The sequence below is a fragment of the Mus musculus genome, chromosome 1, assembly GCF_000001635.26.
Source record: "Mus musculus strain C57BL/6J chromosome 1, GRCm38.p6 C57BL/6J".
Lineage (NCBI taxonomy): Eukaryota > Metazoa > Chordata > Mammalia > Rodentia > Muridae > Mus > Mus musculus.
The window spans coordinates 71,384,628-71,402,474 of NC_000067.6; the positions used below are offsets into that span (position 1 = coordinate 71,384,628).

Here is a 17,847-nt window from a genome sequence, read left to right on the forward strand (position 1 = left end):
TGTGTGATGGGAGAGTTGTACCCACGATACTTAAAGTATGAAATCTGGGCTCAATACCATTTGGTGTCACCAAATAGGGTAGGCTGGAGGCAGGTATTCGAGAAAACAGTGCCTGCCGTGAGATTTGAAGGACAAGTTGCAGACAGCTAAGCAAATGACAAGGAAGGGAAAAATAATATATGCAGAGGCATGAATATAAGAAAACCCTGGAGGAGCCTGAAGTAGAATGGACCCCCATGGTAATGCATTAACTTGAATTCAGATGTAAAGCAATTGGCTCACCTGGTCATTTCATTATCCTTGCAAAATAGGCTACTGTGCTGTACAATGACTGAATATTCTAGATTCCAGTTATAGCACCAGGGCAGCATTTCCTTTATTTGGGTGACTGATGTGACATATGCAGCTACTACAGGGAGGGCATTGTTAAAAGAGATGGCCCATTCATAGAAGGTCTAGAGTGGTCTATGATGGCACCTGACAGCCGTGTTGATTTGGAAGGCAATTAAGCAGGCAAACAGTAGTTGGAGATTTGAGTTTAGGAACATAATTGTAATTAGTATAAAAGTTCAATAGAAGGAGCCTAAATTAAGGCATGGAAACCAGACAAAATGCCACTGTTCTGTGACAGATGGACAGGATAAAGATGGGAACTGAGGCAGGGGCAGCAGATATGGAGGCAATATTTCAAGTGACATTTGGAAGGATAAACTGACAAATCTGGTGACTGAAGGATGGAGGGGTGGGGAGAGGCTGGGGTGTCATATTTTGTTCAGAATGATTCGGGATGGAGCTGTCCCCGGCATCATTCAGTGGCCAGTTTAGGGTAAAGGAAGATAAAGGGTTTATGATTAACTGTGTTGAACATTTGTAACAAACCCATAGATCCTTAATTATTTTTCCATAGGAATTGCAGAGAAGTTAGTCTGACCTAACGGAGAGTCACTAGGTCGGTCACAAGAGCTGGAAGTGAGTAGGATTTGATCCATTCTTTACAGGTTGGCTGAAGGATCGGAAATGAAGCTGTCAGAGGCTTGTCATAGAGGTATCTGTCATCAGTTCAAATGGTGATTTTAATAAATGGGAAGGGGCGAAATTGATTTTACTAAGGAAAGGACAATGAGGATGGAGATGCCCCATTTTGTGCAGAAAAGACTGCCCGATCTCAGCTTGATTTTACATCCATCATAATGTGGTGAAAAGAGAAGCCAGGATTTGTTCTTAAACTTCACTGACACATTGACTTCAGCATTCCACATATTACTCATACATCTGTCTGTCCATCCATCTATTTGTCTGTCCAAATAATCAACAAACATTTATTGAGTATCTGCTAAAGAATAGGAAAGTCTGAGAAATTTTCAAAAGAAAAGTATCGAATCGTTGTCAGAACTCTAAGAGAAAGCTTTGGAACTTCAAATCTCCACTTCCAAATACAGAACCTGGGACATAAGACAGAAATATCCACAGCAGATTAACACCCGGATCTCAGGTGGATTCATTTCATCTGTGGTTCAGGTTTATTCCTTCTAGCAATACTAATTTAGAATTAAGAGACTTCTTATTCAGAATTCTTGGCACAGTTGCACTTATATTATCTGGTATATGAGTATAGAAATCAAAGAACAACTTGTGTCTTTTCTAAAATCTTAGGATAATGAGGATTGGTGGACTTAAAAGTAAGAAACAAGTTCTTTTTTTTTTTTTTCTTTAAACATCGGATCAGTGATTGTTTTAAAGCATGATTTGCAAAAATAAATTAAGTTTTAAGATAGGGGAAGAGCCTGTGGGTAGTAAACAGTCATTCCAAGTCTCCACACCTGTGACAATGTCCCACTGTCGCATCACTCCATAGATAATGAATGCATCAAAGGAACAGGACCCAAAGCAGAAGGTTGCTGCATACTCCTGTCAAATCTAGGACGCATTACCCACTCGTGTTAATCACTTATTGAGTGAGTGATTACTATATGCAACAGATTGATAGTAGGCCTCCGTTTTTGTATAATATGAATTACCACATTAGATGCTGTTTCGTTGGTCATAATCCCTTATGTAACTCCCCCTGCAACGCTTGAGGGAGGGAGTCCGGTTCTCTCCAAAGCTGAATGATTTCCCAAGATCACAAATACCGATCTTGTTGATTGGAGTGCTATGACCAAGCACTCATGGGTTTGACAAGTACCCTTTACTTTCTACTTTAAGAATCCCGACTTGCTCAGTCCAGCGGAAACTACAACACTGAATCCCTCAGGATTGTTAAAAGAACTGAAAGGCAATAGTACACAAGAACATTGCTATGCTTATTTCTGCTTTGTTTCTCACACTCTTGGTCAAACCCCAGGAGAGCGCTTCCATTCCTTCTGATCCTCTTGTCCTCAACACCCAATCTCCACCATATGCTAGATCAGCTCTCTCTCTCCCCAGGATCTCGATCGAGGTCTTACCCAGTTTGGACATTTTTATCTCCCAGTTTGTATTAGTAAGAGTGCCCACTGATTTTTTTATAATTTAGATATATGCATGATTTTGCTTTTCTTATCCTGACCTTTCCTTATCCTGCTTCAGTCTTCTCATCAGATCTGATTAATATGCACAGAATGCCAGATCCTATTGCCATGTGCTTAGATAAATGTATCCTAATGTCTTTACTCTAGTAGTTAGGATTTCGATCACTCGGTCATAGCGTACATAAGCAAATGTGTTTCTTGCTGGTATCTAATGGAACCAGGCTGCATAATTGGTCTGTGACGTACTCATAAACACTGATGATGTTTTACGGTAAGAAAGATCCTTCAGCATAGAACTACTTAAGCAGAAACCAAAGAAATATATATTAAATAAATCCCACTTATATTCTGGTTGTTATAGCTATAAGGGATGGGTGGAGAAAGAGTAAAGAAGCCAACCCTAAGATACAACTCTACTCACTCTACATCCTCCCATCACGATTTGGGTTCATCTCCTTTCCTTCCTTGAAAAACCTTATTTATCTCAACGAGAACCCAACTATCGCTGTTCTTCAAGTTTTCTTCCGAATATTAAGTAAGCTTGCCGAACTTCTTGAGCCTGAAAGATCTCATTGTTGTTATTTTAAATCTCAGTGACTTTTTGGTTCTTTGTTCCTGCTGTTAAAGTCAGTGATGTAGTAGATGGTGGATTTTAGATTTAGCCAGAACTGACTATAGACATTTTCATGGGAGAACCCTATGCTCTCCTTCAAACCCCACATAGCACCTCAACAGAAGAGTGTTTCATTGAGTAGTTGAATGGAGGCTAGAGATATACTTTAGTGGTTAGCGGTACTTGCTACTGTTCCAGAGGACCCCCGTTTAGATTCCAACACCCACATCAAATTCCCACGATTCCAGGGAATCTAATAACCCCTTCTGGCTTCCACATTAACATATATGGAAATCTATGTTATAAAAGGTGTATTACAATCATGGCTCTAATACTTTAAGCATCCTTCTTGGTGCTTCAAATGAGTCTAATCCCATTCTTGTTCATTTGTTTTAGGCTTTAGTTGAGCTGAAGTTTAATACGCATTTCAGAAATGTGATCACTGCTTGTTCGGGATGCTTGGCTACATTACCTGTGCTAACACGGCTTTGACAGTAATGGCAAACAGCCTGCCTGTGCACTGCACTTGTTCCTCAGGCTTACCTTCTGGATTACACATTTAACACAAGATTTCCATATAAATCTAAATAGATACCAGCAAAATGATGACATTAAACTTCAGCTTTTGGTCTGCCGTTGGAAGGAATGTAATCCAGGTCACAAAATCGCGTACTTTACCCTCTCAGTTGTTGAACTCTACTTAAAAATAAATCCTAGAGGCGTCATGTTAAAGCAAACAGGATTCACAGACAGTGACGAAAGTTTGCACAGTAGTTAGGTTCAATTTTTAGTGCATTTTCCCCATAATCATTCATGTTAGAGTTGCATAGAGAGATACACAAAAGCCAAAGCAGAGCATCTGGTCCCAAGTTCATCTGGTTTCCTTTGTGGGATAAATGTCAATGCAAATGACTCTTCCAGAGGAGTTCCAGCTGCTTACACTTGTTAGACCCCTACATGCACACACACACACACACACACACACACACACACACACACACACACACCACTTCTACTCTTAATATGACTGTCTAGTAAGACACAGTGATGCATATCTTAAGTACAGCACTCAGAAAACAAAGAGAGGTGGATTTCTGTGAGTTCAAGGCCAGCCTGGTCTATATAGCAAACTCCAGGGCAGCTAATGCTATTGTACTGGCTGGTTTTGTGTCAACTTGACACAGCTGGAGTTACCACAGAGAAAGGAGCTTCAGTTGAGGAAATGCCTCCATGAGATCCAGCTGTAACGTATTTTCTCAATTAGTGATCAAGGGAGAAAGGCCCCTTGTGGGTGGGATCATCTCTGGGCTGGTAGTCTTGGTTCTATAAGAGAGCAGGCTGAGCAAACCAGGGGAGGCAAGCTAGTAAAGAACATCCCTCCATGGCCTCTGCATCAGCTCCTGCTTCCTGACCTGCTTGAGTTCCAGTCCTGACTTCCTTTGGTGATGAACAGCAGCATGGAATTGTAAGCCGAATAAACCCTTTCCTCCCCAACTTGCTTCTTGGTCATGATGTTTGTGCAGGAATAGAAACCCTGACTAAGACAGCTATATAGTAAGACCCTGTCTCACGATGATGATGATGATGACGATAGTGGTGGTGGTTATTATTAACTGTGTCTAAAAGTCATAAAGTCCTTCCTTGAAGTCATCATAAAACTCCAAATACAAGAGTTTCTTGTCATTTGTAGTTTTAGCATGTAACTTTTGAACTTGGAACATGATGTCCTTTCAATGAATGTGATAGAATGGTCCCCTACATAAGAAGCAAGCAGGCCCAGCTCTATGTCTTTGTTTCATATCGACCTGTGAGTAAATTTGAACAGACTTCTTTATACTACTAGCCTCAGTTATTGTTGCACCAAATTCATCCATTTGTTCAATAAATATTTGGCAGGTGACTACGGAGTAGCAGGCAGTATTCCAGAGAGTGGTTCTGTTAGCTGTACCAACAGCAAGGTGAACATATCTAATAGCCGAGAGTGATTCTATCTGACACATCCCATAGTGAGTGGAAAGCAGATGTGCACAGGAAAACTGAAATAAATCTTGGCTTCCACACTTGGTGAGATCTGTCAGTAACATCTCTAAACAAAATAAATATCTTCGTCTATGAAATAGTTATAGTTCAAAAATTATGCAATGAAGGCCTCAATGTGTAGGCACTGTTCTATACATTAGGCAATGAAATGAGGGTTCTGTCCTGGCAGGCCATGTTTCTCAAGCACAGGAGACTTGTGAGCCTTGTTACAACATTGAACCTGAACAGTGCATGCAAAATCTGTTCTTAGGATCTTGGGAACTTTTTCTTCAAAGATCAGAGTCTTGTTTCCTTGCGCCTGGATGAAGGGTGACAACTTGTCTCTGGTATTAGAGAATGTGGCAGAAGTGAGGCTCGTAAAGCAAAGTCATAAAAATCCAAGTTTTTGAAGCCGGAGAAACGAGATGACTTAATGTTAAGAGCAATTGGTGTTCTTGCAGAAGACCCAGGATTTGGTTCCTGGCACCCACACATGCAGCTTACAAGCATCTGTAGGTCCAATCCTAGCGGCACTGACATTTGCCTTTGTCCTCTGAGGGTACCAGGCATACACATGGTGCACACACATGCATGCAAGAACATTCTCATATGCAAAAAAAATTTTTTTTAAATAAAAGAAAACACCAAGTTTCTATCTGGTTATCTCCTGGGTTTCGAGCTCTGGGGAAACCCAGCTGCCAACTATGAGAACACTTGAGCAACCCATAGAGAGGACTCTGTCAGAGAGAAACCAAGGCCACCCACCACCAGCTAATAACAGCATGTCAGTCACGGGAGAAATCTGCCTCAGAAAAAGATCCAGTCCCAGTTAAATCTGAAGATCACAGCAGCCCCCGCCAAAATCTTGATGCAAGATTATGAGAAACTCTGAGCCACACCCACGGTAAAGTCACTCCCTAATGTTTAATCCATGGGAACCAGTGGGCAAGTTCATTCCTGCAGCCATGAATTTTGGGGGTGGAGGGGAATGCTATTATAGAATAACAAGTAGTCCACATAGTTAATGATAGGAACATTTAGGTAGGTATTAATATAAATGATTTGGACAGGAAAAAATCATTTACAGTTTCCTTTAGCTTATTTGCCACAGAATGAAATTAAAATTTTGGTAACTGCCCACAGATCCCCACTGTGTCCATACTATGGTATAAAATGTACACTTCCAGGCCTGGAAATCAGAACACTACAAGAGCCAATTACACTCTAGCTCTTTCCCTCTCCTTCCCACTAAGGCATCATACTCTGGTTAGATGAGTCTTTCTTTCATTAGCCAATTACTTCTAGAACTCCTGTCTCCAAAATTTTTAACTTTTCTTGTTACGTATTTAGGCTCTCCCTTCCAAACATAATTTAAGTTTAGCCTAACTCTAAGTGATGTTGTATTATTTTTAACCTCTAGTAGACTTCATTGTTAACACTCTGTGATCAGTACTTGACTACTAATACTTAGTGCATAGTTCTATTAATGAATGAGAAAACACTTGTGTGACTATCATGTGCACAAGGCTATACCAAATGCAGCATGTTATATTTAACTTTTTTATTTTCAAGCTGTGGCAGGCAGTGTGTGCTTCTTCACTCTTAAGTTATGTTATAAGCAACTTGAGAATCGATGAATCCTAGTCACAAGACACACATCCTTAGAGATAGGAATCTCCAGAGCCATCTTTACATTATTCCCATTCAAGTCAGACATTTCAAAATAGCAAGGAGATGGTTATGTTTCTCATTGTTCTTGATGAGCAACACAGGGTTATCTGCAAGTGTGTATGGTGCTTTGTCATGTGAAACCATGTTCCTCTGAACACATAACCTATCTGCAAAACCATTCTGGAGGAACACCTGATAAAGACATTGTGAACATTTATATTCATTGTCACCAACCTGGCAGTACTCTTTGAGAGAAAAGAAAACAAAGAAGAAAACTATTGAGTGTCTTTCCCTTTAGTTAATGTGGTCCTCTACTTGCATCTGTCTTAAACTGTATCCATTTCATTTAGACAGCTTGAAGCTAGACAGCATGACTCGCCTTCTATGGAAAGCTTCTAGGTTGTAAAGAATAATTCTCTGAATTTTAAAAACATAGAAAATGAAAGATAGAAGAAAGGGGTGTTAAAAAAACTGGAGAAATAACTGTGAAAGAGAAGTCTACAGACATTGCCAACCTCTAACATTTCCAATAAAGAGATTTTGAAGGAGTTTCCAAACTAGAGCTCCATTTCCAACTGGGTCACCTGAGCCTACACTTCTGGGTCATGTCCCCTCCTAATGTGACAGGACATCTGAGCCTTGTGATCTGCAGAGGGCTATGTGTGAATGCATGTGTGAGAGTGTGTGTATGAGCATGTGTGAGAGTGTGTGTATATGCATGTGTGAGAGTATATACATGCATGTGTGAGTGTGTGTATATGCATGTGTAAGAGTATATGTATATGCATGTATGAGACCGTGTACATGCATTGTGAGAGTATGTGTATGTATTGTGAGAGTGTGTATGCATGTGTGAAAGTGTGTGCTGTGTGCTTTGTCAGAAACTGTATAATGAAATGATAACAATGTTTCTCTTTAGAGTAATGCAGGACTTCCTCATTTTACAATACAAATATAATTATTTAATTTATCAAAAGGCTTGGACAGAAAAATACACACATGGTATAAAATAAAATAAATTCAGATTTTTAAAAAAAATCCACTGGCTTGCCACTCCCTTCAAAAAAAGATGAATACTTTTAGTTCCATCACCTACACTTTTAATAAGCACCTTCCTTAGACAATAGACGCAGAATTCCAGCCTGCGTCCCCACCCAAGCAGCTGGTATCTGTAAGGAATGTAAAGAAGCTTAGTCCTAACCTCACAGACTCCCACAGTCCTGCAAGTATCCTGCCTGCCAAGACCCAGCCACAAGACAGTTGTTCTGGGTGTTCTGCATTGAGCCATATGGGGACCACAGTAGAGCCTTCAGCAAACAAGACATTGGTAATGGTGACTCTGACTTTACTTTAAAGGCTGATATTTCTGTGATTTTTGAGTACTTTCATTAATTTCTAAAGTAATTGAGTTAAAATAGAATTGATCTTGAATCCTAAGCTTTTTGCCAAATGTGTGGATTTGAGCTGCCTCTGCCCTGTCGCACCCCAGTCCAGGTCGTTGGCAAAGTCGCCAACTGATTTTCGTTTAGTGCCTTTGCTCCTGGAACTGCCTATACTGTGGGTTGAGCATAGCTAATGTGCTTAGCATTTCTAATGTACTTACTACACGCATCGAGACATGATGCTGTGATTGCTCCAGATATCTAACAAGCAACCTTTAAATGTATGATGACATCACGAATATGTGTTGGGAAATTTCAATCACTTCTTCCTCACCTCTCAAAAATGACCAGTGTTCAATAACTGATGCTTGTTTCTACATATAACATTACAAAAATAATGATATCCATAACTAAAGCTGTTGTACCTCAGGATCAAGGACTTCAGTATTGAGGAATTGTTAGCTTGTTTAATGTACACAGTAACTCCATAATTATACAGCATCTGATAGACTTCTCCAAAATGTGTTTAAACAGGCAATCCCCACTGAATCTGTAGTTTCAACCTCTACATTGCCTCTTACAATAATACCAATTCTATTCCAATTATAATTATGTAAGGGTGTATCCAAAATAAGTGTGTCAAAAATGTGAAAGGATTCTAGGGCATTCTTGTATTAATTCACAATGGAATTCCAACTGACCAGAGAGGAAGAGAGCAGCGTGCGCTATGACATTTCTTCCACATGGGCGATTTCGCTCTAAAAAATACACGGGTTCATTTATCAAAGACATAGGACATTATGTGACCTAATCAAAAACAATGACAAACTTAAACAGCAAGAGTATCACGGATGACTAAAGTCTGGTAGGCCAGGTTTCCTGAGTGATGCTGAGAAGTAAGTTTTAATGAACAATCACTTGGGAAGATGTGGTCAGCCAACTGTGTCACTGAGCCCTCATCCGTGAGCCTGGCAGTCCGGGCTGTCTGCTCCCCAGTAAGTGAAGGAGAATTAGGTAGATTAATATCCTTAATTCTGGATCTTGGCTTGGAGTGGCAACTGAGATTAGCAACTTCAGGAAGTGATGTGACTACTCTTCTAAGAGCATTTAAAATAATTACTCAGTTACTCTTGCCTGTTTCTGGTGTGAGAGTAACGGGAGGACCTCTGCCTTTTTTGAAGAAAGAAGAAGATAAAAGAATGAGAAAGCAAAGATGTGGGTGGCTGCCATACCAAACTTGAGTGGAGCATGTTGGGGAGTTTGTCAGGCAAAGCTCTCAAAGTGGGGGTGATATGGAATAGATAGAGAGTAAAAATAAGACAAGCCCATTGATGCAATTAACACCTATTCATTATCTTGAGTCTCAACTAGATGAACCAACTTCTCTTGTACTTTAAGGGCATTTCTGGTTGTCTGATGTAACTCTGTATTCTTAACTCAGGAGAACATGAGGTAGGAAATCTTTTCGTCACAGTGTCTGGAATCAGGGTGTGCCTGTCTGCACTGATAGAGAGTCAGGCTGGAGCTAGGGGGATGGGCACCTGACAGCAAGAGCTGCAGCTGGCTGGCGAGGAGTGGGGCAGAGCTGAGCTCACATTGACCTCCTCTTGCCTACTTCCAACAGCTCTGAGAGGACCACCAAGAGAAGCAGTGTCCAGTGTCATCTCCATCTTGCCTCTATGTGTCTCCCAGAATTTCATGTCATGTTGTCATGGAAAGTGTCTATACTGTTTGCAAAATAACCACTAACTGTTGTTTTAAGAATGAGAGACTGGGTATGGAATTTAGAGGTTATTCCTGAATTTTCTGAAATTTTTAAGCAAAAATTATTGGTTGTTAACTCTCCTATATAAAAAAAAGTCAATGTCTCCTATGAATTTAGAATTTCTAAATATTTGTGATGTAAATGTCAAGGCCGATCTAGTTTGGGATGAGTAATGGGACTCTGTTTCCATTTTCAATGTAAGCACTATAGATGTTCTTAGTATTTTAATTTTTCTTCATTAGTTCTCTATTTTTCTCATTTTAATTTTTAAAATTAAGACATAATTACATGCTTGCCTCCCTGCCAATCCCTCCTCTGTCCCTCCCCTTTTTCTGATAGCACAGTCACATTCATTCATATCTGGGAAGTAAGAATCAAAGCCAAACAAGCTGTTGGCCACTCATGCCACATGTATTCACACAAGAATGGATTTGAGAGTGTGAATTTACAATCTAGTCTCCAATAACAATCTTCTAACTTGTACCATCTTTGACTTGTTGGATTCCCATTTGTTCCTCATATTTGGTGCCAAATGTAGAATAATTAAATTATTAATATCCTAGTTAGCTTCCAAATGAATGAGACTCAGGCTATGATTTATTTATTTAGATTTAGCGCAATCACTAGGAGATTGCCATCCTAATCTATATTTCTATTCTCTAGACTGTTAATTTCCAGCTGTGCTTCCCAAATACTTGCTGACTGACTCTCACCCTGGGCTTACTTCTGTTCCAGCAATTCATCCTGGGGGATGCATATCACTTGAGCAGATGCTTCTGGTCCATCACATCTAATGGAGACCTCCCATTCTCTCTGTCTTCTTCCTCCTTTACTCTCCTCTCTCCTTCTTTCTCTCTCCTACCTGCGACCCACCCACCCACCCACCCCCCAACCCAGTGACTGAAGCCACGCCTCTTCTTTTCTCCCCAGTAATTGGCTGTAACCACTTTACTTTAACCAATAGTTTTAAATGGGGAAGCAAGGTTTACATAGCTTCATTTGGTGTATGTGACAATCTGCTCATAAGCAGTAACCCCAGATCTTGAGGGCCAGTAATTAGCATTTGAATACACAGGAGCAACCCCCAACACATTAGGAACTGAGCTGTATCTGACATTACTGTGATGTTATGAGGTGGTCCCTGTCAGTGTACTTCCTATGTGATAAGTGAGTTAAGCTTGTCACCAATCATGCAAATGAAACTGTAAGTCAATATGTCAATGACAGGTGTAGTGAAAGTGATTAGAATTTAAGTAATCAAAAAACGTTAGAGTCTAAGATGTGAATTTATGTCCTAATAGGTCTTGAGGATGTAAAATATACAACCCAATAAGAAGTAACAGAGAATGAGGCCATTCAGATATCTTCTCTTTAAGCACGGGCATCCTACCTCAGAATGGTAAGCAGGTAGAATTGAGAAAATCCTGTCTTGAACACAGAGTATTTTAGGATATGTGGCAAAAGATAGAAATAGCATATGACCCCACCCCTCTCAGCTATGGAATCCATCCAAGAATGAGATGGTGCGGTTTTGATGTCAGAGGGAAAGAGGAAGGATGGAAATTACAGGTAACTGGAGGATACATTTCATCAGACAGATTCTGACTGAGAGCTACTGGTCATGGGAGGTGAGAAAAGAAAGAAGTCCAAGATGACTCAAATGTTTCTAAGCTAAGAGACCGACTAGATTGCTGAAACGGATGCAAATGGAGAAACTAGATGGGGCAATGCCCAACAAATGATGAGTCATGCCACGTCACCATCTTCCTAGAATAAAATCCTCCCATCCTGGGAACAACAAACGACCAAGCAACAAAGAATTTCAACCTTCCTTCTCATTTTCTCTAGACCCAACCCTCCAACAGAAAAAAACACACAAGAGTTCACCATCATGGCCAAGTTCAAAATACATTTTAAGCCAATCAAGACAGTAAGCAAATTATGTACTCTGAATCCCTCAACAGCTCTACTGACTCGTGTGACTGCCAGAGGGTAGATACACCTTGGAATCTTGCACACATGTAGGATTTCCCTTTTGTGAAAACACCCCTGGCAATTTCAACAACAACAAAAATGTCTCATCTCCCTGACTTTCATAACTCTCACCTGAGAGATGCCTCATAGAATCTTTCAACATAAATTGACTCAATAGCCTCTTCTTAGCAATTCAGGTATCAGGCTAAAGCAACCTGCATAGACCCCACAGTCCTGCCATTGATCAAAATTTTCTTCTTCTTTTTATTGGCTATTTTATTAATTTACATTGCAAATGTTGTCACCCTTCACAGTCTCCCCTCCACAAATGCCGCCCCTCCCCCCCGTACCATTCCCTCTTCCCTTTGCCTCTAAGAGGATGCTTCTCCACCTATCCACCCACCCACTCCATTGCTTCCTAGACCTGATGATAGGTAGAAACACCAATTGATGTCACTTGCCAATCAGAGCCTGGGATAAACACCAGGTTCTTGAAGGTTGGCACCTACAAGCTAGGTAAATGTGCGACATGTAGTGGAAACTAGGTAAAAGTCCAGGCTTGTACTGTGAGCATTGGTGAGTTCTCAACATTTGTGTGCTTCTGAATTTTTGTCTTTCAAAAAAGCTCGAAGAGGTGATGTGTTAACTGAGATCAAATGAGCACAGGACTCGGAGTAGTGTCTATCACATTGTAGTATCTAGTAAGTGTTTTCTGTTGTTATTTTCATGTGTCTGTAAATATGAAAGGCATGCTTTAGTGGTCAAAACACATGCTAGAAAAGTTAGCTGAGCTTGCATTCATCCAAGCTGTGAGGTCACATCTGGATGGACAGAATTTAGCAGAGCTTTATGATAGTGGAGACTGGTGTAGTTCAATTAACCCCCATCTAGTACAAGCTCCTATAAATTCTAACCTGTGAGGTATGAATTTGCTACCCTCTAAGGAATAAGATATACTAGGAAATGTTAGCTTTAATACACTTGGGTTTTAATTCCATATGTGGTAATATTTGTACAATATACTTCTCATCATGCTTTTAGCAATATTTTCAATTAGTTGAAAATGCGTATTAAAACCACACACAAGAAACTGTGATGACATCTTAGTCAAGACTGCAGTTTTTGGTATCTGCTGGTCTCAGTAAGACTGGATTCTATTGGTCTTAACCAACAGTCCCACAGCAGCTAGCTGCCCTGGACCTTTTGTATATGTATAAGAAAGTAAGAAAACTCCATGGTACACTCTATAGCTCAGCTTAGTCCGAGTGTGTGCTGGAGAGACTCATTTACTTCTAAGTGTGGTGACTGCACTTTGAAGTTTATCTCTTGACAAGTTCCTGCGTGTGGAGATTGCAAGAGGTTGGATAGACTTCAAAGTTAGCGACATGGCCCCTTTCTGTTGGAATGAAAGAGAAGCAGGCTTGGGAGGTTTTCTTTCCCTGAGATTTGCAATGTGTAAGAGCTGTTTGTTGCAACATCTAAGAGTCAGAGAAGGAGGCAGACAATAGCAAGAATAAGCCGGGACTGCTTCAGTTGCCCAGCCACCAAAAATACTACAGAGGGAGTCTTTTGAGAGTCACTTTTTCTGAGAGGTTTATAGAGTCCTACATGTCTGCCAAGCTATACTGAGAGCAGAATGTGGCCATGGAATTACAAATGTCATACTCATCACGACCAAGTTTCATCAAAGGGTGTAGTCTAACGCTTCATCTTTATTATGCAATTTCCCAACCAGTAGTGTAGCCCAGAAAGGGTTTTACCTCTTTAAAACAGGATCTGATCTCTGTGATACTAAAGACGCAGTGATACACAGTGAGTCAGCGCATGCTACACTGAATATTAATATCAAGGAAGACTCTAAGATACCCATCACAATGACTTTCTCTATATTTTTTGATTTTGTGGCAGAAGTGCTTATATTTTTAACCCTTGATGTTTAGTCCTCTTTTACTGACATACATGATGTGACATGAAAACCAAGCACTAACTACTATATGTAAGAATTATGATTAGCTAGGCGGTGGTGGTGCATGCCTTTAGTCCCAGCAATTAGGAGGCAGAGGCAAATGGATCTCCATGACTTTAATGCCAGCCTGCTCTACAGAGTGAGTTTCAGGACTGCCAGGGCTACCAGAGAAACCCTATCTTAGAGAAGCAGAAAGAAAGAAAGAAAGAAAGAAAGAAAGAAAGAAAGAAAGAAAGAAAGAAAGAAAGAAAGAAAGAAAGAGAGAGGGGGGGAAGGGAGGGAGGGAGGGAGGGAGGGAGGGAGGAAGGAAGGAAGGAAGGAAGGAAGGAAGGAAGGAAGGAAGGAAAAGAGAGAAGGAGGGAGGGGGAAGGAGAGAAGGAGGAAGGAAAGGAGGCACAAAGACAGACAGATGAATTGACTGATTTTCAGTAGCTTAATGTCATTCTAGAGCCAGACCGCCTAGGTCAGATATCACCACTCATTACTGTAAAATCTTACCTGTTTCTTGACTTCTATGTGATCAGCTATTTCAATTATGAAATAAATAATCCAGTCACCATGCTCCTGAGGGCCTGTCTCCAAAGTATGAGATCAATAACTATTTATTATTATTTTCTATTAGCCAGCTTTGGTTGTTCAATATTATAAATAAATGTGAGACCAAAACCAAGGACAACCAAAACAACAACATAAAAATACCTAAACCCAAACTGCCATTCAGGAGTTATGTTTGTTTCTGTCAAGCGGTGAGAGTGGGAGTTGAATGGGCCATTCCATCTATACCAGTCTCAGACGCTCTGGTTTGCTCCCCAGAACACCACTTTCAATAGTATAATTGTGTTTTATAGTCCATGAATTCTGAGTTGAAGTCCTGAACACATTTTTCTTTGAGTCTTATTTAGGAAGATCTAGGAAGGATTGTTTGAGATACTTAATATAGGCTCCAAAACTCCAAAACAAAGAACGAGCACAGATAACCAGTTTCCACATAGCTGTGTACACAAAATTGATTTTTGGCAAACAGGAATCTCTCTGGAATCTGGAGACCTTAAGTATAACAGGAACAGGTTCCTTTTTGGTCCTGATAGCAAACCAATTGGCTACTTTTTTTGACAAGGTGTATATTGTCTAAGAGGTCAGCAAACACATGTTCAGTGTTTGAACTCTCCCGTAATTTTTTCTCTACCTTCAGACAGGATTTATAACTACAGTGTAAGGCCTGCATATTACACCGGTTTCTCATCTCGTCTCTGATCCTGTTTCTTTCAGAACCCTCCAGATTAGGCAGAGAGCCACTGCTCACTCTTTCTTGTTTCTTGTCAGCTCTATGGGATACTGAGACCTCTGCGTCATTTCCTGCGTGAGTCTCTAACTCCTATCAGGTGGCGCCAGTTAGTTTACGACTAACTGGCGTTCATTCCTAAACCTTTACATTTGTCTCCTGAAAGTTTCACAAGAGAATGTTAGGTAACTGGGTGGAAAATCCTCAAAAGTAAGAAACTGGAGAAAATGGGCTGAAGGGCTTCAGTAAACTCCAAACACTATCATTGATCAACTCCCAGCATCTTCAAGGAAAATATTTCGAATTCCACTGTCCTGCTTATAAGCTGACTGTTCTATTGCTATAGTCTGTCACAGAATATACATTCTATTGTTTGCATTATACAAAATACATTATAATAAATGTAATTACATTACATGTACATTTAACATGTATGTATTATGTGTATCATAAATATATAATATACAAGCCATTAAATACACAATAAATTTGTCACAAAGACCTAATGCATACACAGTGCAGAAAATGAAAGTATACTGCTTTAAATTCTTTTTGACACCCTTATATCAACCTTATGGGAAAGGCCTTCAGAAAACAAAAGGGTGCTGTTTGGGTGTAATGAATTGCTTATTCTAACACCAAGAGTTTAAAATGTTTCACACTAACTGAATTGATATTTTCTGGATTATCCTACTATGCATGATTAAAGTAGACGCCACACGGTTCTCATGCTATTTCTTGTGACGAGGTGACTGAAAATCACTCTATTTAAAAGTCAGTAGTGTGTTACTGTTACTCTTCAAAAACTAACTCAGCATTGTATTCTGGTGCACTGCCAATGGTCATAATCATTTGATGTTGGTTTTGTAAAGTTGTTATATATGGATCTTTTTAGGAGGCTGCTGCTTTGAGACATCTGACTAGTCGCATACTCCTAAACTAAGAAAACCATTTCCCAAGAGAGATTAACAACAGCAATATATTGACAGCCACACCAGTCAAACGACTGAGGCTCAATGCTCTCTGTCTGATGCTCAGGACTTCCTAAGTCCTTCCTACATCTCTGTATCAGATCCAAAAGAAAACAATGGAGTGAGTTAGGCAGTCTGCCCACTTTATAACTGAGCAGTAACTTCATAGATGTGAAACAACCCTAATTGGGAAATGAAATCCATTGACACGTTTACACAGCTCAGCTCTCAGCAGTGAAGAACAGAAGTGTTGATTCATTTGTTCAAATACGAATCTGTGTTTTCTACTATGGGAGTAAGGAATGCCAGAGCCTACAGTTGCTGCCTTGTGTTATCGTGCCACGGCAAGGCTTGTGATGTAGATAAATCAGGAAGGTTTAGGCTCATTCTCTCCTCGTCATACTTCATGTTTTTCTAGATAACTTTCATATGTACAGAACTGCATGCTACTTTTCTCCCTTGTGAAGCCTGGGCTGACATGCAACTCAAAATTCTCCTGTTTCAGACATCCAAGTGCTGGGATTATAAACACGTATCAACATGTCTAGCTCAGGTTCAATGTTTTTGTTGCTTGAGAATTTCAAACATGCATCTACTGTGTTTTTATCACCGTCCCACATCTCCAATTTCTCCTCCATCCCCTGTCCGTACCACCTTCTCATCCCAACTTCTTGTGTTCTTCCCCCTGACCCCCAGAGTCCACTTTTTGGTTTGGAGAAGTAGGAAGGAAAAACCACACAAACTGTTTATGCAGCTACTGCCACAAGGAAATGCTATTTGAAAATTTTAAGTTTAGAATGAAACATTAACAAGGCGCTAAAACGGTTTTCAGTAGACTACAAACATTAGAGAAACAAGTCATTTACTTACAAGTTGGTTTTGCTGTTGGCGGGAATTTTGTCCGGGTAATAGCCAGAATTATGAAAATAATGACTGGCCATAAGATCAAGACAAGTGTCCAAAGCTGCAAAGTAACAACAGAAAAGTGTTAGAGTGCTGACAGTAAATTAAAGAAAAATATGTATTCTCAAAAAAAAATCACTACTGAATATAAAAAAAACTGTCAAACTATGGCATTCCTACACAGGCTAGATATTTGACTACATGCTTATGAACAGAAAACAAATGAGAGAATTTCATAAATGCAGACAACTTCATAAGAATGGCTAATGAAGATCAAGTCTTCAAATGCCCACCTGACATTCCCTCTTTGGTTACCAATTGTAACTATCCCAAGAACAATCATCTTAAACCTTAAATCAGATCAGTAACTTCCAGAAAAATATTTTAGTATTTTCTACTTGTCTGATGGGTAAGACTCAGTGTCCCAAGTAGGGCATATGAAATACAGGATAATTTCAACCTGGAAGCATATTACAATTTCCAAGTCAGCATTCTATACTCGGCCACAAAGACGAGTGTGTGGCCTTGAGTAACATCCCAATAAATGTGGTCAAACAAAGCAGTGACTCGTTGAATCAGACAGTGGACTGTAGCTCTTTACCACCCCAGTGTAACATCCTGTGTGCTCCCATTGTAGAGCCTAATTTATTGCCATGGTTGCCTGGTTCCCAGAAAAAAACCCAACAGCTCATTTATGCTAAGGACAGTGTTGTATTCATTTCTTAATTCTCAGTACCTCGTGTAAAATAGGCTCCCAAGGAATGTATACTGCCCTGAAACTCCTATGGGAG

At 40.1% G+C, this 17,847-nt stretch overlaps 1 protein-coding gene across 1 annotated transcript in view; it reads right to left on the minus strand.

Moving 5' to 3' along the window:
- Abca12 (ATP-binding cassette, sub-family A (ABC1), member 12) overlaps positions 1-17,847 on the minus strand; it is a 171,821-nt gene that overhangs the window by 141,538 nt on the left and 12,436 nt on the right. Inside the window, exon 2 of the mRNA NM_175210.3 lies at positions 17,024-17,117. Coding sequence (NP_780419.2) covers positions 17,024-17,117 — 94 coding nt within the window. The remainder of the gene's footprint in view (positions 1-17,023; positions 17,118-17,847) is intronic.